The 23,004-nt window shown below is 36.8% G+C and overlaps 1 protein-coding gene across 3 annotated transcripts in view; it reads left to right on the plus strand.

Annotated features, from left to right (window-relative positions):
* Positions 1 to 23,004, plus strand: part of zcchc7 (zinc finger, CCHC domain containing 7) — a 71,374-nt gene that overhangs the window by 24,434 nt on the left and 23,936 nt on the right. For all 3 annotated transcript variants that reach the window (XM_067441743.1, XM_067441744.1, XM_067441745.1), the window contains exons 3-5: positions 20,513 to 20,571; positions 20,732 to 20,869; positions 22,205 to 22,375. In XM_067441743.1, coding sequence (XP_067297844.1) covers positions 20,513 to 20,571; positions 20,732 to 20,869; positions 22,205 to 22,375 — 368 coding nt within the window. The remainder of the gene's footprint in view (positions 1 to 20,512; positions 20,572 to 20,731; positions 20,870 to 22,204; positions 22,376 to 23,004) is intronic.

Consider the following 23,004-nt stretch of genomic DNA (forward strand, 5'->3'; position numbering starts at 1 on the left):
GTGGTGCACTGATCACTTAAGGCTGATATTGCTATTTTGAGAAGCTAGACAATATTATAAGCTAAATCAGCTGATTGTGATCCGAGTATTCATTTGAGCCCCCCTTTTTTCATGCTTTTACAAACGCCAGACCATATGTTCCTGCAAAATATATATATATAAAACATTGTGACACTGGAAAGTAATGACTAGTTCAGCATCTCACAAACATTCAAAAATGAGTGATATAGCCAATACTAACTCCAAAACTGCTGCAGTGGCAAATCAGTAGGATTTATAACTTCACTGTAAAAAAATTCCCTGTAAAATAACAGTAAAGAGCTGGCAGCAGAGACGCCAGCAGTATACCGTTATTTTTACGGTATTCATATGTAAAATGATTTTACGGTAGTAGTCTGTAAACTAGAAAAACGGTATATTTCTGTATTTTTATAATTTACAGTAAAGAGCTGGCAGCAGAGACGCCAGCAGTATACCGTTATTTTTACGGTATTCATATGTAAAATGACTTTACAGTAGTAGTCTGTAAACCAGAAATGCTGTATATGTCTGTAGTCACACTGTTAAATGATTTCACAGTCTAATACAGTAAACTGTGAGAATTAAAGTAACAACCTAAACAATATATTTTCAATATATAAATATATATTATAATTTTCAAATAATCACAGAAATATTTTGCATTTTTTAAATAAGTTTTTTATTTTTTACTGTATTAGAAACACAATAAATTTATCAGTTTCCTAAAATATCAGTCTTCATTGCAATCAATATTAATTGCAATTAACTTCAGTATTCTCAGGGCTATAGGCAATTGCTTAAGATATGCATTATTGTGAATATTATGGAAAATAAGCAATAACTTCAAAATCAAATACCTTTATTCCAAAGAGCAATGTCAATTTTAGCATGAATACAAAAAATTGAAAAAAACAATAATAAAACAAAATCCTGTTGGGCATTTCTACGAGATTTCTAGTAGCAAAAAGAGCCTAGTAGTATCTGTTTTAGACTATGGCAATAAACTTGAAGAGTTAGTTCACCCAGCCCATGATTTACTAACCTTCAAGTCAGTATATATGACATTCTTCTTTTAGATTCTTCTTTTTATTTCAAAATGCTTACACTACGTCTGACGTGCGTAACTGGTGTGCAATGTCAGACGTAGCGCAAGCGTTTTGAACTGCGAGAGGCGCTACACTTTTTTCATAAGCTGAATAAGAACGGTGATTCGCCTGAAGCTAGATAATTTACTTTATAAAATTTTAAATATGGATATTTTTCTGACACAAACGCAATAATTCACTTCAGAAGGCCCTTTTTAACCCGCCGGAGCCGTGTGGAGCAGTTATATGATGTATATGTGCACTTTTATGGACTTAAAAAAACAGAACAACAATCACTGCCGTTATAAAGCTTGGAAGAGCTAGGACATTTATTAATATAGCTCTGACTGTATTCGTCTGAAAGAATAATGTCATATACACATAGGATGACTTGAGGGTAGGAAATCATGGGCTAATTTTCATTTTTGTGTGAACTTACCCTTTAAATTCTTAAATTGCTCAGAGACTGCCCCTAACCCTTACCAAACATGAAGGGAAAAACCTAGTTAAATAAAACCTAGTTTAAATTAACACATAAGTTTGAAGACCTACAAAGTACAGTACAACATTTTGAAAGTAGGCATCAATATTATGCATCAATTAAAACATTTTAGGGTTTATTTCATTTCAGGTTACTCTTTAAATTGTCCTGTGAGGTAGGCTTGTATTTTTACCGCTTAAAATAGTCATTTGAGGTAGCTTGTGTATTTACATCTTAGTTTATATGGATCCAGGAGAGATGTCCATCACTTTGGTAGCCGCTGTTCCTCTCTGCAGTATTATTCCAGTGTTGTCACTGTCAAACAACAACAAACAATCATAATAATAAATAAACTGTAAAATCACGAACGTACAGTATACACTCCAAGCTAATGCTTACAAAAGTTAATAATACCAGTTCTCTTGTGGTTTAATGTGGTAATGCCAGACTGTCAAAACAAAGAGAGCGAGATTAAAGAGCTCACCGATTTATATCAAAGTTCCATTGAAAGTCAAGGAGATTCTTCAGTAGCATGGCGACGTGTCTCAAAAGACTTCTTCTGGACGATCATACCGTTCTTCTTGGAGACAACCTTGCTCCTTTTGGCCTTTGTCCCTTTCTCTGGATTTATACCAATGAAGCACCTGAAATCAAAATAGTCTAAGATCAGAGTGTTGCAACAACATGCTTTCAGTTAAATGCAATGAATTGTTTTGTTTTTTGTCTTTCTTCATTGCACAAATAGAGTGGACTTGAATTACATATAAAAGTGACATCAAATTAAATTATATTAAGTCAACTTTATTTATATAGCGCTTTTTACAATGCAGATTATTTCAAAGCAGTTACACAGTGTTAAACATGAAAATAATGCAACAGAATTTGATTCGGCTGTACAGCCACTCTGGAGAAAAAAAGTGATGTCATCAGCTCATTTCAAATATCATATAGCGACAATGTGGGCAGATCAGTAATTTAGTTTATAATAGTTAATTTAGTTTAGTAATTACATTTATTTGGATATTTAGTTAAAAAAATTATATACATACATATATATTTTTAATTATTACAATTTAGTATATAAAGCCTGTATAGTCAAGCAAAATACCATGTGTGTGGCTTGAAATGTACAGTACTAATACCATTTTATGCGGAAAAAAATACAAACAAATTAATTTAATTGTATATATCCATATAATGATGACAAGTAATGAAGAGTTTTTACCTCTAAATGAATTCCAGAGTGCAGGGTCCCTCATCTTGAAACTGAAGGTTGAATGTAGTTGCAAATACAGCAGCAAGCCCCATTGCAAATGTTGGTGTGATGCCCTAAGAGATTACACGGTCCTCAGAGATGATTATCCAACCTTTAACTGGGACTTGCCCAGTTGCACCTGAAACTTCAAGTCAAAGCATACATATTACCTTGTGTAAATGATATACAATGTGTCTATCAATGAATCTAAATGAAATATACTAGGCAGTATCAGACTAGGACTTGCAAGACTAAATTGTCTCAATGTCAGCTGAAGTAGCAGACGCCTGTAGGGAACAAATACATTATTCTTACCATGGTAAGATTTTTAAGAAGAAAAATTATAAAAGGTCAATAATTAGTAAACACTAGGTGAGAGCAACCTACAGGCAAATGAGGTAGGCTAAGTACCTACAGTCAAACTGCTAAATAGATTTGGCAATCAAAAAATTATGGGTAGCAATTTTATTTTTTACAGGTATTGGGGGAGTTCTACTGCAAATGTTACCAAATTTAAACAAAAAAACACCCAAAACTAATATTGTTTTGGCTATTCAAATCTGAGCCTCACTGTTAAATGAAATGTTCAAATACCAAGCAAGATAAGCTCCTGAGCATCAGTTTGATATCAAAAATTATTTGCGAAATGAAAAAAATTTCAATTACCGTTTATTTTGTAGATGCAAGACCCGATAGAGGTTGATGAAGAACACTCGATGATATGCAGCACGTCCTCTAAACTGTGTCCTCTTCTGGAAAATCTCCTATCCAAATAATGTTTCCTGAAGTCTCCCCAGGAGTTAATGGCAAATTATTTCTAGGTTTTATTAAAGAAAATTGTCCAAAAGCAGTAGCCTCGATTTGTTGTATCAAACTTCTGAACGTACTCCAAACTCCACAGTCAACACTCAGTTTCCAAAAAATACTGTCGTTTACTGTAATTTAAAACATTAGCATACTGTTTAGGGCCTCTTTCCTGTTCCTCCAAATTAAGCAGCCCACAATGCATTGCTAACTACAGTATTAAACTGTTTAACAAGAAAACGGCATTTTAGTGTTGAAAATTGGCTGTAAATTTACAGCAATTGCTTACAGTGTTGTTTACCCACTTTATTCAGATATACAGGTAACACAAGTCAAACACTAATAACTAACTAAGCAAATACATAGGGTTTCATTCCTGTTATCATTTGTATGACAGGGCAAGCTGTATATTTCTCTGGTGGACTCTTTAAGCAGGTTTGCACAGACTAGCGCTGTGTCGACGGGTGACTGAGCGAGACTGAGAGCGTGCATGTGCGCACAAGCTGTTTCTATCAGTGCGAGTGCATTCTGACTGCCAGTGCACGTTACATCAAGTGTATTATTTGCATCATTATTTGTTGTTTAATGCCCTTTTCCTCTCTTTCTAATATTACAGGTTTCAGACTAATGTCTAAAAATGGATGTTAAATTTAGTTCATACTCATTTAATATACCGGTGTGTTTACAGTGCATAACAATTCTGTGCATTATGTCTTGTTTAGATTTATTTTTAGCTTCACATATTTACTGTTTGGCTTCACGTCACTCCAAACCTTTGTGACTCACGTTATTCCGTTACGCAAATTTAAGCTGTTCTTGATCCCACATGCAAAAGTTTACAGTGACCAGAGGTAGGACTGGGCCGATATGAACATTTCATATCATAATTATCAATATCATTGAAGTTCTGTTAAAAAGAATAGATGCACACACTGAAAACATTTCAACAAGTTTTATATTTGAAAATCAAAAAACAACAAATAAAACATGCAGCTATATGCACTTTTTTGGATCAAGATTCTATTCTGTGGCATTTCCTTTCTTATAATGATGACCATTGTCAATAGCAATGCAATATAACACAGCACACATCCATGTATCACTACGGAACGAGCTCTCTCGTTTCTTTCAAATGCTACTTGCCGTCTTTCGTCTCCGTTTTTGATTATTATTGAAAATGATATCAGAGGACTTTACTACTGTGATCATCTAGTCTAGACTATTGTTTTGTACGCTGTTCATAATGGATTTATAAATGGGTAAGATTTAAAACATTAATCTCAATTCAACATGCCCCCGTAATTATTTATCTGGTGTAATAAGTGTACAATGAATATACATTATTATCCCTTAAATGTCACCATTAATAGTCTTGTTTGAACTTGTTTGTTAGTCTTTGGCTCAAAGCCATTTGCTGCAAACTTTTCTTCGCTGAACTTTAAGGTTAATTTAAAGTGAGTGAGATAAAATATTTAAAGTCAAAACAACATTTTGTGTCCAGACGTAGTTTTGTTATTGAGGTCAAAGTTAACTGGCATTGCGTTCACTATAGAAGAAGTGGGTGATGGTCACGAAGACAACGAAGCAGATTTGAAGCCCTCTATTACGTGTCCTTCAGACAGGGTGACCATCCTCAATTAAGTTTCCTTCAGAGCCAAAATATGAGCAGACTTCTGATTTGGTCCTTTTAGATGGCTGTACAATCTCCCGAGCACTGTCACCGCCTTCCGCCATTTCTGCTCTTTAAAAAAAAAAAGTTTGCATGCTGCACCAGACTGATGCTAACTGAATATTAGGTTTATTAGATTTGAGAGCTATAATGTGAAATATATCTAAGTTTGGAAAATAGATGTCAAGATTTCTGTTTTAGTCCATTTTTGAGTTTGGCAAGCCTCTGGTCACTGTTCTGAAATGAGCATCTTCAGCATCCTTCAGAATGTTTCATTTTGTGCTCCACGAGAGGAAGAGAAGTAATATGAGTTTGGAATGACAGGAGGGTAAGTAAATGATGGCAGAATTACATTTTTGGGGAACTCCTGGATAAACTATTTTTGTTTAATGGTCGAAGGCTTTGTTTTTGTTTTTTCATTAACTTGACATCAGATTACCAAGTACAAAGAGTCGTGTTGAGTGTGTGTATGTGCTTTTCTCAATCCCATGCGACTCTCTTCCCTTATCTCCTGTCACTTACCCGTCTGCCACTCTGATTGGAGCGTATGGTTGCCGTGTGGTTGCCATGCTGTTGCCATACCGCGCCCCGCTGGGCAGTAATTGGGCCCCCTCTGGGTTGCAAGAGGCAACGGCACGTTGACAGACAGGTTTGGCCACCTGCCCCACCTCCCCCTTTAAACGACAAGTCAGGAATGCCAGGAGCGTGGCAGCACGTACTGCGTGCCATGCCGAATGGTGGGTAGGGGCACCGATTTGGCCACATGCCGCAGTATCGTGTTGTACCTGCAGAGTTGGTGTAATATGGGCTGATGGTCTGATTGTTTGGCAGACTTGGGGGTATCCTTACTGTACATCTTCATTAACATGCGTTTGCCTTCATGTCCAAATGAGGACTTCCATTGTTTTCATATACTTTCATCCTCCTTGGTTGAAATCACGGTCCAGAGGTAGGCACAGGGATGTCCATGGGCCTTCTGGTGTCGGACCTGACTGTTCATAGGATAGTTCGTCTGAAAAATACTAACTAAAAACAAACCACATCTGCCAATACAGTCATTATTCATAGCTATTTCTCTATTAATCATTCCACAAATTAAAGGAACTGTATGAAAGAAATGTATTTAAATTAATCATAAAATGGCCCTGATATGTCACTATTCAGAAACATTCAGACATTCAGAAATCATGTTAATTTTAAATATTTATATCACTGACAACAGAATTCCGGCCAGGATATTGTCATTTAAATGTTGTTGTTGCAGCCCTCAACTTTTTGTTGATGTTGACGTTGTGTTTTGGCCTAAAGCTCCACCCTCCACCTATCTACCAATCACGAAATCAGTAGAGTTTCGGCATCCGGGTTGCCAGATCTGCTCTAGTTACCACAACTGCAGATCTTCAAATATTCCTTCTGGATCCTGGAGCCTATCTGGCAACCTTGAGTCAGGGGGGAGGGGGCGAGGGGATAGTAATTGCAGTACCAGTTTTTGCCACAATCTTATTGCCTAAACATCTTTGCTGATTTAAAATAAAGGCAGTCATGTACACTTTTCCCAGCATATCCCAATTCATCATGGGTGAAAATGATTACTTTTATGATATTTTCATGGACTTCATGGTGTCTTAAAAGTGGGTGTTTGAATCGATGGCATAAAAAAAGCTAGGTTCCCCAAAGAACCTTTCGGTGCACAGCTGTTAAAAATAAAAAAATAAAAAAATAAAAAAACGGTTTTCATAGTGTGAAGAACATTCACATAATATTAAAATGTTTTTTCACACATGTATATCTTTTTTGTGGAACTATAGATTCCTATAATGAAAAGTCTTCTTTTTTAAGCTCTTGAGCACTAATGGTTCTTCTTTGGCAAGGGTTGTGTACTGATTCTTCTTTTTGTGTTTCTCTGGTAAAATTGCTGCATGAGAGTTTGGAATGACATTTGAATGAATAAAGAATGACAGAATCAGATTTGGGTGAACTATCCCCTTAAAACACATGATTGCTGCAGCATACACTGCAATGAAACTGTTTGTGTTTCATATTCAGCGACAGTAGTTTTCGGTGCTAAAGTTGTGTGTATGTGTGCAATAGAGATATCAGTGTAATCCATGTTGCAGGGCTCCACAGCAGTGCTGCAAACATGAAGACTGAGCATGAAATGAAATGAAATGTGCCACTGTAATCCATAATCGACCTGTACATGATGTATTGACCGAGAGGGAGATCTCTCTCTCTATCTCTCTCATTTCATCTCTGTCTCAACATGTCTGTCTCTTTCTGCTTGATTTCATGTCCTGGTCCTCTCTTCCAACATGTTCTGTTTGTGATCCAACCGGATGCTTGAATTTAGTCGAGTGTGAAACGCTAGCAGAATGTTTGTAAGCACACGTATCTTCAGTCTCTTGTAGTGAGGTACCCTTGTTGTGTGTATTTTGTCTTTGAAGTGTGCCGTTGTTACACACTGTTTGGTTTTCACACTCACATTCACCACTGCTCACCTAACTCACTGTGGTCTGTTCACGGACCATGATGCATTTCACTGCACCGCTCATTTGAATTCTGCCTTCCGTCTACTCCGTCAAGTAGAGTTTAATTGCCCGTGTGGATGTAAATCTGGCATTTCTGATACAAAGACAACGTTGTGGAATAAAGAATGCCATGAAGAAAAACATAGAGGATGGAGTTGTGGCTTAGCGGTCGGTGCTTGTGTAAGTAATGAGTGTTTCATTCCAGCTCGCAACGTTTCTTATTCTCATTCCACCATTCATTTCCTGTCCTCTCTCTTCTATCATTTCCATAAAAATGCAAAAAGGCCATAAAAATAATGAAGAGAGTGAAAGGGCTGCGCAGAAGGTATGAAAGCGTTTTGGAGGGATGGATTCCGACAGGAAATGAGAGCGAGCAAGGAGATTATTTAGCTGATGAAGGAAGTGGAGGAACAGGAGAATGGCAGGCCAGGAGGAGAGAAAGACATGCCTTTGGTCAAGCAGGCGCGAACGCTGTGTGTGTGTGTGTGTGTGTGTGTGTGTGTGTGTGTGTTTGATCACTCTTTGATTGGATTAAGGTCTGCTCCAGCCAGGGTGAATAGGGACGTAATGCATTTGCTCCGTGGTCCATGTCAAGTATTTGTCAGGGGGTCTGTGAGGGCCACTGACCCCCCATGTCTGCCCTTCTGTGGGGCATCTACCTTTCTCTCTGTCGCTAGTCTCGCATAGCCAGACCTTTGACTGAATTGCAAAAGGTTTGGTCTACATTGCTGCTTATTCTGGCCAAGAAACGCCCACTTAGGCAGGAAAAGAAAGCAACCGGGCACAATTTAGAGGCGGGTTTATCTGAAATAGATTGAAGAGTGTGTGTGTGTGTGTGTGTGTGTGTGGGGGGGGTCACTTAAATAATGCTGTGCTAATCTTTAAAAAGTGTTATATGGAAAAGACTGAAAAAATAGCATAAATGTGACTAGATTTATGGATTTGCTGCAGCGCCCAACATAAAGCTGCTTGGTTTAAACGTGACTTCTGTGAGAGCTGTGCCTCATACATTGCTTCACTATTGACAAGAGACAACGGACCGACCCCCTTTGCCACTTTTGATTTTGGGAATCTCTGATTTAGTCTTTTTTTTTGCTGCCTTAGACAATTTGTTTTTGACTGGTCCTACCACAAAAAATGAAAATTGAGTTTTATTTTATTTTTTATAAAACATTTTTATATATTATGTATCAACTGTATATATTTATATGATATTATGTATTTATATTTTATTTATTATCTGAAAATTATAAACTTGCTCTAAAGGTATACTTTGCAAAATATGATTGATTTGTTTGATACTTTGATTTTTAATTTTCAGAGTTTTGATAAAACCCTCATCTACGTTATTATACAAAAATTTAGGGTCAGTATTGTTAAATTATAATTTTTTTAATGTTTTTGTGAGAAGTCATGATCAAGTCCAAAGGCTGGGCAATATAACGAAATTATCGAAATATCGCAAATGTTCATCGCAATATGCATATAAAGCACGCAATATCTGAATGATTTTAATAGGCTACTTCAACATTTGTTTAAGGTTGATGCATATAGCAGAGAATAGAATGGGCAAACGACTGTTACTTATGTGACTTGCTTGACGTTAAAAAGAGTTATTAAATGCAATAACTGTCTGACACTCACAGACACGGACACACACAAAAACATTGATGTTAAAATTATATTATCATATTTGTGACACATTTTTGCTAAAACACTGCTGGTTACTTTCAGAAGTTGTAGCGATGCTTTCTTTTCCCATAAAGAATGTGAAACGCATAAATGGTTTCATTCTCAGTTTTTAAATATGTTTCAAAATGTAATCTACCGTAAATAGATTTTACACACTAATAGCAATATCGTATCGCATATTGAATATCGCGCTATTTAGGTATTGCATATCACATTTTTCCTCAATATCGCACAGCTCTACCAAGTGCATTTATTTTATAAAAAATGCACTAAAAAACAGTAATATTGAAATGTATGACAAATTAAAATAACTTGCTCAGCCATTACTCCGGTCTTCAGTGTCACATGATCCTTTAGAAATCGTTCTAATATGCTGATTTATGTTGATAACAGTTGTTCTGCCTTATATATTTTTGTTGAAACCGTGATTTTCAAGATTGTTTGAATAGAAAGTTCTAAAGAACAGCGTGTATTTGAAATGTGTGTTTTTGGTAACAATTCAACAGTCTTTACTGTCAGTACTGATCAATTTAATGCATATTGAATTGAAGTATTAACCATTTGAAAAGTAGTAAATGTTAGCCAAACAGGTCAAGTGATAGTTCTATGAGCTGTCCCAAAACACTTGCTCTGATCCTGTGCCATCAGACCATCTATATTGTTGAGTCTTGCAATAAGAACCAAAAGTAGGGCTGAACATGAGCAACTTCTCCCTCACTTAAACGTACACCCTCGCACACAAAGGTACACAGGGTCGCCCACACTCGGGCTCCATTGTTATGTATGGCTGTGTTAATCTGACTGCTGGCCTCTCTTCCGCTCTCTTTGTCCCCTCCGCCAGCCCAGTGGCAGAAGTCAACAGCACCGCACAAAGGGCCTGCATCCCCCAAAACTGGTTAACGGCGGGGCCTGCTTGAGGCTTTGATCAGCTTTTTCAGGGTTCAGTCCCTTGTTCCCCCTCCTTGTGCTGGGGAGTCTGCTGGAGAAGGCTGAATGGTTACACTTGAGGGAGGTTGTTAAGGGAGACGAGTGCAGAGAGGTGCTCAGGATTGATACTTGTGTCATTGGTTCAGTAGGGGATGTTATGTGCTGCCTATGCAAACACTCAAGGTTTTTTAGATTCTTTGTTTTGTGATAAAACAACAGATCTATCCAAATAAAACTGTAGAAAATTCCCTTTGAAGCAAGTAATCATTAAACTAACACAAGTTACAGTACACTTCCTTACAGGTACAGTCTACCTGGAAGTAACTAAGTCAGCATGAAATCAAAATGGACCTCTTTTACTTACTTAAAGGATTAGATCACCCAAAAATGAAAATTCTGTCATCAGTTGCTTACCCTCATGTCGTTCCAAACCCATAAGACTTAAATTCATTTTCAAAACACAAAGAAAGATATTTTAAGGGACCAGATTTCTGTCCCTTCCCCCAAAACCATGTTTCAAAAAGTGCATAAAGACATGGTTGAAGTAATCCGTATGAATCAAACTCTGTTTTAATCAAAGTCTTCTGATGAGACAATTGCTTTATATGATGAACAGATTTAACTTAAGCTTTTATTCACATATACAGGGGAAATTGATTAACCCTTTATACGCAGTGCACAAATATGGCAAACAAAAGTTCAAATTATGGATTACTTTTCTGGTCTTAATTGAAGCACAGAAAAATTCTTTATTTTTGTTTTGTTAAAACGGTGTTAAAAACGATCTGCTCAGCATTTTTTTAAAACTATTTTCATTGACAAAACAACATTGTGTCTAAAATGTAGTTTTCTCAGTATTAACTGTTGTATAAAATCAACATCAAATTTGTGATTTGATTCACACATGCTTATATTCAGGAAAAGTGCTCTCTTGCTTGTGTGACGTATACTATATATGAACTATATCAATATGTTATAAATATAAAAAACTCATACAGAGATATTTATTGCCCACATTACTTGAATGATTAGGGCATTTTAACTGCATTCTAATAGCGCAGTGAATGCTTTTGGAATCTAAAGATGTGTTTCTGTTTGCTTTTTGCAAAGTGTGACATACTCAAGAATGTCATCTCGCATTTCATTAAAACAACAATTACAAAGACAATAAAAATCGCACAACCCTACCTTCAGTTTCCACATTTAGGTCAAAAAGTAGATGCTGGCAGAGTTTTCACAATTGACTGCAAAATGACATCAACGTCTAGCTCCGTTATGGTATTGAACACCCAATTTTTTATGATCGATCGATCGATCAATCAATCAATCAATCAATCAAAGTCCCGCCCATTAATTTGGAGATATGTCGTTAAAAGTGCCTCACGTGGTGGTAGCCTCAAATTCCTTCAAATGTATAGTGCATGCAAAAATGGTAAGTTTTAAGTAACAAAGTAGATGCTATTTTATACCAATAGTCAAAAGTTTGACTGTGTGAGACAACAATGGTGGTATTGAGCACATCAGCCTAAAGAAGTCCATATAATTCCTAGAAAAGAATTATCTCTTAGCATTCTTAATCCTCTCAAAGGCACTTGGTAGGCTGCCACAAGACAACCTAGAAGTATGCAATTTCACATCTGCCATATTTGTTTGCACTTGGTTGCTCAGATCTGCTACCAGGCTGTTTTGAGCCAATCACTTGGACCTAAATGCCACATGGTTCGAAATCAGGGGTGTCCAATCCTTCTCCTGGAGGGCGACTGTCCAACAAAACTTATTTCCAAACCCAATTAAACCCAACTGAACCAGCTATTTAAGAACTTAAGTCCCTGATGTAGTTTTTTTCTGTAATCGCTTAGGGGTAAAACGAAGTTTGACACTGCTGAGTGCGACGTTTCGGTAAATGTGTGCTGCATGCTTTCCTCTCAATAACAAAATAAACACACAACAAAATTGAGAAAACTGTAAGCATTTTTTAATAAAGCATAAGAAAAGCATCTGATCATAAAAAAATGGTTATACTTGCACAAGCTCTACGGCACTTCAGTGCGTCACTTAACATTTATTTATATATCACTTCATACAATAGATGAATAGCTTAAAGTCAAGCAGCTTTACTGTGTTAAACATGACAAAACAGTGTCATTGTCACATTTCATCAGAAGTACAACTTAATTTTCTACTATAAAGCGTCTCTCCAGTGTGCTCAAGTTTTCACTCGCAAACTTCTGACTTCAACCGACTGAACAGGCCAAATTAACCAGAACATATTTTCATGTGAAATAAGGTGAAGCCTCTGCGCAGACCGACCTATTACGTGATGGCCACGGACCATTTGTAGTACAAAGGTGTTTAACAGACAACTTTTCCAGAGAGTTCACTTTGGCAGTTTGTTTTGAACTCCCAAAACTAGGACTGTAGCGATAGACTAATCTCACGATACGAAACACAATATTCAGCTCACACTACGATATATATCACAATATTCAGCCAACAATGCATTTCGATACGATTCAATACAATTCGATACACATCTTATGAGTGTTTTATTTACTTGGATTTAATTAATTGAACTGAAAACTAAAAACATCAATTACACAATATATGTCTCTGACTGGACAGAGAGTCTACAGCTTGCAACTGCTGGACAAAATGAATCAAAGATGTGTTAAGAAAATGTGTTCCATTTATTGAAACTGTAGCTTACAAGCCTTTGAAAAGTAAATAAAGTACAGTATAACAATGGAATTTTTAAAAGTGCAACAAATGGCCTGTTCTGAACAGTTTAACAGTTTCTTTGACAGCTTTTTTTAGCTTGACATATGAGGTAGCCAGTCAGCCACCAGGTAAGTAATCATAGGGCTGGGTATTGACACTAGAGGTTGCACCGACTAGTCGACTACTTGCCTTTAATGCTCTGCCATGACACTTTAAGGTTGACGTCGACTAGTCGCTGTCTGACACGCAGACTCTGTTTTCAAGTTAGTTAAAAATTACAAATAAATGTATACTCCGAGATCTCTCCACGAGACATGTTTGATTATACCATCTGGATGCTCAAAACTGATCGAGATAATGCACGCTTATTGTACACGCAAGTTAATCATCGCGCTAAACTAATGCATGCTGCATTGCAATGCACACACATAGCCGATCGCACGCGCCTCACACAAAACCATTCAGTAGCGCAGAAATGTATTGTCAACACGGTTGTCATTTATTAATAAGATAGCTTAGAAACTGAAAAATTCTAGCATATATTTCTTGATAACTAAAACTCACAGCTTCACTATTAGTAGAGAGACACTGGTAGGTAGAATTAATTCACACACAATCACTCACTAATGCATTCATATACATGTAATCTTTATTGTGCTACTTTATCTGTATCCTATTCAGAACACACAGAAATCTGTGATAAATATAACTACCATATATAGTGCTAAAAGTGGTTATTTGGCTTGTAATCATAGGGGAACCACTTGGTGATTCAGTGATTCTTCAGCGATTCTTCACCAGTTCTTGGTATGACTGAGGTGCTATATAGCAACGTTGCCATATACAGAACCTGTTAAGCCCCTGTATGGTCTTTTCGGCGGTTTTTCAGTGGTTCTTTGGGGTGGTAAAGGTGCTATATAACACCACTGCCGTACAAAGAACCTTTCAAACCCCTTTAAAGGTTCTTTACACACCAAAGAACTACTCTTGGTGCCAGAAAATAAAATGCGATATGGCACCTCTAATGGGTTCTACATAGCACAATTTAACAAAGGTGCTGTACAGCACCTTTAAAGATATTGTGCTATTTGGCACTAAAAGGGGCTCCCCTATGATTACAAGCCAGAACCACTTTTAGTGCCAAATAGCACCAATTTTTTTTTAGAGTAAGGCAAAAGAACTGATACAAAAGCTGTTATGTAGGAGTAATAACTTTATGGGCAGCGCTGTGTCATCTGCCATAGCTGTGCTGTCCTGTCTGTGCACAAGTAAATCTGTTTTCGCGTCTCAGCTCAAGGTTCAGGCTTATTTGTTCATTAATGACGTCATCAGCGCCTAGACGACGTCGACTCGACTTTCTTCACATAAATGTCGACTTTAAAAAATCGGAAGTTGCTCAACCCCTAATTGACACAAATTTCACAATGCGATTCGATTTCGATTTACAAGCTTTCGATTAAATTCAATATTGATTATTTTGGATATATATCAGGTACAATACATGGCAAATTTTTGTAAGAAAAACATCTCTGAACTAATATGGGAATCAGTTCTACATTAGCCTACGATAATATTGAAGGTAAAAATGAACTGATTTGTGTACAAACACTTAAAAAAATGTATAATAAATTATGTTTGAAATAATAAAGTTATAATATTAATTTTACAATTACATAATCATATTTCTACTCCAATGATTTTTTTGAAATATAAACATTTAAATGGTGGCTGTCAAAACTTGCCAGAAATACATGCATTAAATATTGAAGAACATTACAAATGACAATGAATAGCCTATGTAATGTGGTGCATATAATAAGCAAAATGCTTCTATCTAGAATATTTTTTTCTAGCAGACTAACGAGTTTATGGACTGGATATGTTTTTTCTGAGGTAAATGTTGTGACGTGTCATTGTTTTAGCCGTTTTACTCTTACGTCTTTACGTTGAAACACTGATTGAGCTACTCTTTGTGACATGATACTGATTTCGGTAAGTTGTCCTGTATCTTTTAACACACTTACAGATGCTCATTCATGTTTATTTTGTGCTGTAACTTGTATTAAGGCGGAAGAGAAGATCAGTTCATGTACGTTCTGTGCTGCCGGTTCTCTTGAGCTCAGCTGCGGCAGAGCGATTTCCAACATTTTATTTATTTTTGAATTTCATTAAACAAATTGACATAATTTGAAATCTAAGACTTTTTCATATCAATAGTAATTAAGCACAAAGATTATAATTTTTTGGATGGGAGGTGCGCTGCAATGTTTATTTCATTCATTAACTGAAAACAGAATGACTAATCGATTCTTGGGATTTAAGAATCAATATTGTTTTGAAAAAGTGAGAATCGATTAAAATCGAGAAATCAATATTTTTACCCAGCCCTACCCAAAACAAACTTTGTTTCGGCCTGATTATGTTCGAAATGGCGGCATAGCAGTTCGTTCTTCGATTTCACTTGAAGTGCACCGGGGCCTTTACTAAGCATACTAAAACCTTCCAGGCAGGAAGTTGCCCAACCTGCATTTAAAGGTAGGGTAGGCAATTTTCTGGCTGCTGCATATTAATTTTGATGTTGATAGTGTTGGCATTACAACACATAAATTCGAGTCACTAACTGCTCCAAGTATAGCATCACATTTTTATCTCTTCCAGGTTACAGTAGTTTCGGGGTGAACTAAGCATTATCACAATCCTCTATGTTCTTGCACACATTTAATGAATCATACAGTGCCTTTTGAAAGGATTCGGCCCCCTTGAACTTTGTGACCTTTTGCCACATTTCAGGCTTCAAACATAAAGATATAAAACTGTAATTTTTTGTGAAGAATCAACAACAAGTGGGGCACAATCATGAAGTGGATGAAGTGGAATGAAATTTATTGGATATTTCAAACGTTTTTAACAATTCAAAAACTGACAAATTGGGCGTGCAAAATTATTCGGCCCCCTTACATTCAGTGCAGCAAACTCTCTCCAGAAGTTCAGTGAGGATCTCTGAATGATCCAATGTTGACTTAAATGACTAATGATGATTAATAGAATCCACCGTGTAAGCGATAATATTGAAATGGAAGGAGTATCAGACAACTGCAAATCTACCAAGACCTGGCCGTCTCTCTAAACTTTCAGCTCATACAAGGAGAAGACTGATCAGAGATGCAGCCAAGAGGCCCATGATCACTCTGGATGAACTGCAGAGATCTACAGCTGAGGTGGGAGACTCTGTCCATAGGACAACAATCAGTCGTATACTGCACAAATCTGGCCTTTCTGGAAGAGTGGCAAGAAGAAAGCCATTTCTTAAAGATATCCATAAAAAGTGTGGTTTAAAGTTTGCCACAAGCCACCTGGGAGACACACCAAACATGTGGAAGAAGGTGTTCTGGTCAAATGAAACCAAAATTGAACTTTTTGGCAACAATGCAAAACATTATGTTTGGCGTAAAAGCAACACAGCTCATCGCCGTGAAACACACCATCCCCGCTGTCAAACATGGCGGTGGCAGCATCATGGTTTGGGCCTGCTTTTCTTCAGCAGGGACAGGGAAGATGGTTCAAATTGATGGGAAGATGGATGGAGCCAAATACAGGACCATTCTGGAAGAAAACCTGATTAAGTCTGCAAAAGACCTGAGACTGGGACAGAGATTTGTTTTCCAACAAGACAATGATCCAAAACATAAAGCAAAATCTACAATGGAATGGTTAAAAAATAAACATATCCAGGTGTTAGAATGGCCAAGTCAAAGTCCAGACCTGAATCCAATCGAGAATCTGTGGAAAGAACTGAAAACTGCTGTTTATAAACGCTCTCCATCCAACCTCACTGAGCTCGAGCTTTTCTGGAAGGAGCAATGGGCAAAAATTTCAGTCTCTCGATATGCAAAACTGATAGAGACATACCCCAAGCGACTTACAGCTGTAATCGCAGCAAAAGGTGGCGCTACAAAGTATTAATTTAAGGGGGCAGAATAATTTTGCACGGCCAATTTTTTTGTTTTTGATTTTTCTAAAAAAGTTTGAAATATCCAATAAATTTCATTCCACTTCATGATTGTGTCCCACTTGTTGTTGATTCTTCACAAAAAATTACATTTTCATATCATTATGTTTGAAGCCTGAAATGTGGCAAAAGGTTGCAAAGTTCAAGAGGGCCGAATACTTTCGCAAGGCACTGTATGTCAAATTACAATACACGCTATAAAAATTATTTTTGAAGTTAAAGATTATTGGAGTACATTTTACACAAACAAATTCAGTCTTTCTACTAATTTTCATTGAATTGTGTTATTTGCCACTTTTTTGTAATTATTTGTGAAATACTTTGTTTTTTATTATAAATTAATACTTGTATTCAGTGTTAAATGTATGGATAAATTAAATGCATTTAAATGTTAAAATAGTTTTGCCAAAAAAGTTTTAAAGGGGTGATGAATTGAGAAATCAACTTTTCCTTGGGCTTTTGTATATAAAATGTCATTGTAATTTTGAATTTTTAAAACATGGTAATAAGAATATCCTTTAAGTATCAGAGCTGATAACGTCCTTGTTAGTCAAAGCAAAGCTTTTATAGACACCAGGCCCAGAAAACGATCGTGTTCGTATCTTGACATCATCGACTGATGAAAGACCGACTCTACAGAATAATAAGCACGTGCAGTTCAGTAGCCCCGCCCACCGACTCATGGAGCTGTTCGGATTGCGCTAGCCAGCAGCAATAAACATGCCAAGGAAGATAGCAATATACTGCGCTATTCCTGGTTGTGGAAGACCACAGTCGCTACATAAGCTTCCTTCAGATCCTGATATTAGGAATGAGTGGTTGAACTTTATTTTTAATGAAGTTCCAGCTCACATGGGGAAGACATTTCACTGCAGAATAGTTTGTAAACAAATCTCAGGTCGATGCTGGATTTGCAGACATTTGATATTAAAACACAATGCTATTTCTTCCATATTGGTTCCGACAGGAATGGTGCAAATGTGTTTTTATATTTGATAGTATTGCAGTTACAGACCGTTTTGCTAATGTATACGTGTCTAACAGAACATAGACATGTATGGGCCAGGGCTTGCCCAACATCCCGGGCCTATGTGTTTTCTAGATGGGCTACCAAAACGTAGGCCCGTCGGCAGGCTGATGAATCTCATAATATTCCTTTCTTATTCTTCTATTTATCAGAGAATCCTGAAAACAAATGTATCAAGATTTCCACACAGATATAAGGCAGCACAACTGTTTTCAACATTGATAATAATAAATGATTCCTGAGCATTAACTCAGCATATTAGTGGGATTTCTGAAGGATCATGTTACAGTAAAGGCTGGAGTAACCTTGCTGAAAATTCAGTTTCACCATCACAGGAATACATAACATTTTAAAATATATTTAAAAAAGAAAACAATTCTTTAAAATGTTTTTACTGTATTTTGATCAAATAGATGCTGCCCTGGTGAGTAAACGGTCAAAATATCTTAACAACCACCACATTTTGATTGGTAGTTTATATTCACTATGGTATTCTTTGTGACTTTATGTTCGCTTTAGAACTGGCTAAATTAATTTTCCAAGGAGGATCCCATTAATAAGTTTTAGTAGCAGTTTAGTTCAGGACTGTGATTCAGCTGTGAGAGGAAACACTCCGAGAGTCCCAGACAGTTTGTGTTTTGAGATACGCCTTCACATGGCCTTTTCCCTACACACAGAGTACTCTTAAAGTCAGAATAGTATCTCAGTCTCTTTCTCTCTAATGGGAGCTTGTGTTCATGGTTAATTAGTTTCTCCTACACATCCGTTTTGTTCTCCATGGACCCAACGATGGTGGCCAGGCGCACGCCAGCTTTCTTCTCTCTCAGACTATTAGTCAGCTGGAATTCATTAAAACACACACACACTGATGAAGTTGCACCCTGTGCGCACACCTCTTATTTTTATTTGTTGGTTTTATGTTAATTAGCATACCTATGAGACGTACAAGTAGCATCTGTCGCTATTCCGCTATTCCCCCCTCCCTTGCTCTACTTTTCATCCCTCCATCTCCGTCTTGCTGTATGGTAAGCGCAAGTTTTTTTGTGTGATGTTGATTATGGCTTGCTCTCTAGCGCCCCCTCTGGTGGCGGTGTATAATTTGTCCAGATGCCAACTGGAAAAACTCCATACTATTTTATTTAAGTGTATAAAGGCGATTTTATGCGAGGAAAACTAGGTGGATTTATGAAATATTCCTAATATTCATATGAGAACTACATTATAGTATCTTTGGTGTGTGTGTTTGTCATTGTGAATAGGCCTGGCAGGATTACCATAGTGAGGTCCTCCTTTCTCTGGCTTTGTGTGATTGCTGGGCCGTGACTGACGAGGCATTTCCCCCACATAGAGACACGGAGGTGTGTGTGTGTGTGTGTGTCTGAGAGAGAGAGAGAGAGAGAGAGAGAGAGAGAGAGAGAGAGAGAGACAGACAGAAGGGGGGCATCAGGATTAAAGGAAATGTTTCCTGTTTATTGTACTTGGGGTCCTCAGGGATGTTTTGGGGGCATTGTTGCGAAGTGTTGTGTGCGTAGATTTAAAAAGCACACACACACACAAGTTAATGAATGTATAAGGTTTGTTTTCATCACCATTTTTGTTAGTTTCCATATATGTGCGAATATGTCTAATCATGTGTGTACCTCTGAATGTTTCTTTTTGCCTGTGAACATAAGATTGTAAGTTCTGTTTCATTAATCAATATCATTTTTCAAAATGGTCCTTGTCAGCTCTGTTGTTTTGTTTATTTTCATTACTTTGGGCTCAATGCACTTTTCAGTTGTTGTTTTTTTTAACTTGTATAGTGAAATATTATGACAACCGACTAGTGAGGGCATTTTAATGTTTCTCACTAGATAAAAAGGCTTATAAATCAGCCAGAGCACGTATTAAATTAAATTTAGTGTTTTGCACGTTTATGTGAGGGTTATGTTTAGGGCTATGGGTTGGATTAGGCAATAGAAAATACCATTAACCTGATATAAATTCAATGGAAGTTTATGCAGTTGTTCTCACTAATAAAGCGAAACAAACGTGTGTGTGTGTGGCATATTCTAATGCTGTGTGTGTTGACGTGCAGCTGTGTATTGCTGAAGTAACTGTCTCTGTCTCTTGAGAATTATCTTTAAAAAAAAAAAAGGTCAAATTAGAGGAGTGGGCCTCTTGTACTATAGACACACACACACACACACACACACACACACACATAATTGCATACAATTTCTTGTCGAAGTTTTATCTAATTCCATGTTAATGGTTTCATTTTGTTTTTCTCATGTACTGATCTTTTTTTTTGTAGAACATGCAAATGATGGAGGGAATATACAAAACTGGGCTATATCAGAAAAGGACAAATGGGTAATGTTGTTATATTTCTGTCAAATCTGAAATTAATAAATAGATAATACTTGTATTTTATATTTTAAAAAATTGTTACAATTTAAAACAGAAAATAATTATTTTTTAAGGATTGTCTTTCATAGGAGGTGATTACCATTTTGTGTGTGTGTGTGTGCAGGCTCAGATCTATAATAAAGGGGTTGGCCCGAGGCGTGTTTCAAACCGCGTCTCAAACCGTTACTACACTGAAAAATCCATCACGTGTCACAACTGCAGAAAGACCGGCCATCTCTCCAAAAACTGCCCCACACCAAAGGTACATCATTATCCACCCTTCACTCTGACTATACTACAGCCACAAGCCGCAGGTCCAAACGTCCAAATCCTCTCATTTCCACTCAAAGAGTGCGCTGACACATATAGGACCGGATTAGCCAACTATAACGGTCAACTATAGAGTTTAGCCACTGTCTCAAAATGCTGCGATTGATCAGAATCAAGTTTTTCAAATTTCAGACAGTTGGATAATGTCACACTTTATAGGTCAAGAAAATTAGGATGAAAGTTGTTTGTGTGATTTATATTTTTACTGTATATATAATTGTTTTATTTACTGGATTGTCAAAAATAGGAATTACATTTTAAAATATATTTAAATTGAAAATAGGATTTTTTAATAAGTGAGAATTTTATAATGTTTTTTTTAATCAAATATGCACAAGAATATCATGATATACAGTCAAGCCAAAAGTCATTGAGACACCAGATTACTAGTGGGTGCCGGACACTATAGTTCATTATGTAAGTGAGGAAAGCAAAATAAAGTAAACTGTGACATATTATACCCAAAAACGTCTTCCTACAGTGTACCAAAATTATCCAGACACTTTGCCCTGACCATGTTTTGCGTAAGTGTTTTTTCTTTAATTGCTAATGTGCCCTTTTACACCACAGACTAAACAACATCAAGCATTGCTTGGTAATTTGTTGACATAAAATGGTATTATCTAATTGTGTACGGATTGGTTGATTGTAATCCATTACATACATTACATACATATCAAAGTTATTTGACATTATCGTTATGAATTTGTTCTGACAAAGAGTTCTTATCATATTTTATTACCATTTTCTAAACTATAGCGAATAAACTGAAAGTGTCTGAATACATTTAGGAATACATTTATGTCTATGCTTTACAAACTATGGTATAAAATGCTACAAAAATGATGAGCATTTGTATCGAAGAGAAAAGGTTGAATAACCCTGGTAAACTATAACAAGTATAACTATAACTATAACAAGCTTGAAAAGTATTCTTCTCAGTTTAATTAAAATGTGAGGAATATCTGTTCTTTTAGGTATTTGTGTGACGTTATTTGTGTGACCATTTATAAAATTGAATCTGTTTTGCACAAAATAGCTGTGGAAACTGAGTTAATTGGTGTAGTTTGTTTATTAATACTATTACACATCTGCAATTAGATTTACAATGATTATTAAAAAAATAAAAAATAAAAGTTTTCTAGGTGGAACATTGTCTTGTATTAGCTTCATAGTGTTTTTTTTTTTTTTTGGCAGCTGTCACTAAGTGTCATATGTGTACATGTTGCGACTTGGTGTGAACTTGTGCATGTGTGTTTATGAGCAGAAGATGCCGTGCTGCTCATTATGTGGGCTTCAGGGACACTTACTGAGGACCTGTCCGAACCGTCACTGTTCTAACTGCTCGTTGCCAGGCCACAACGCTGATGACTGTCTGGAGAAAGCTTACTGGCACAAATGCTGCCACCGCTGTGGCATGAACGGACACTTCATTGACGTGAGTATTTTTTTTTTTTGGGTGGGTGTGTTTGTCTCGGAGTGCATTGTGTTGCCTTGTGTGCTGCTTGTTTGTTTGCGTGTGTATCTATCTCCTGGGCCATTCTTTCTCTCATTAAGACAGACGCTTCACAGGCTGTGAGTGGGACACACGCTCCACTCGTCACCCCCAACAACAAGCCCACCGAGAGAGATAGAAATGGGGGAGGGAGAGAAACAAGTGACTTTTAGAAACAGCAGGAGAGATGAAAGAGAAAATAATATATAGCTTGCTTAAACAAAGACTGGAATCGAATTTTATAACTTGGGATGGGTCTGGGTCATTTTTCTTGCATGCAGGCGAACATCTCTGACCATCTGACTGTGCTTGTTTTTTTCAGCATCTCATGCCATGAGCTTTTTTATTTATTTTTTGAACACAAGAACACATTCCCTCGCCGTAAAAGCGAGTTAAGTTTGTTCATCTTCTGTTGTCTTGTGATTTGGAAAACGTTTTAATATAATTTTGCCATAGTTTTAATTGAAACGGAATTGGCCCCATTCATGCATAACATGACAAACAAACACATTTAGGATTCGGCTGCAGTTAAACAATCCTGCTGCAAGATATTCCTCTGCATTCTATTAGTC

The sequence above is a fragment of the Pseudorasbora parva genome, chromosome 4 (assembly GCF_024679245.1).
Source record: "Pseudorasbora parva isolate DD20220531a chromosome 4, ASM2467924v1, whole genome shotgun sequence".
NCBI lineage: Eukaryota > Metazoa > Chordata > Actinopteri > Cypriniformes > Gobionidae > Pseudorasbora > Pseudorasbora parva.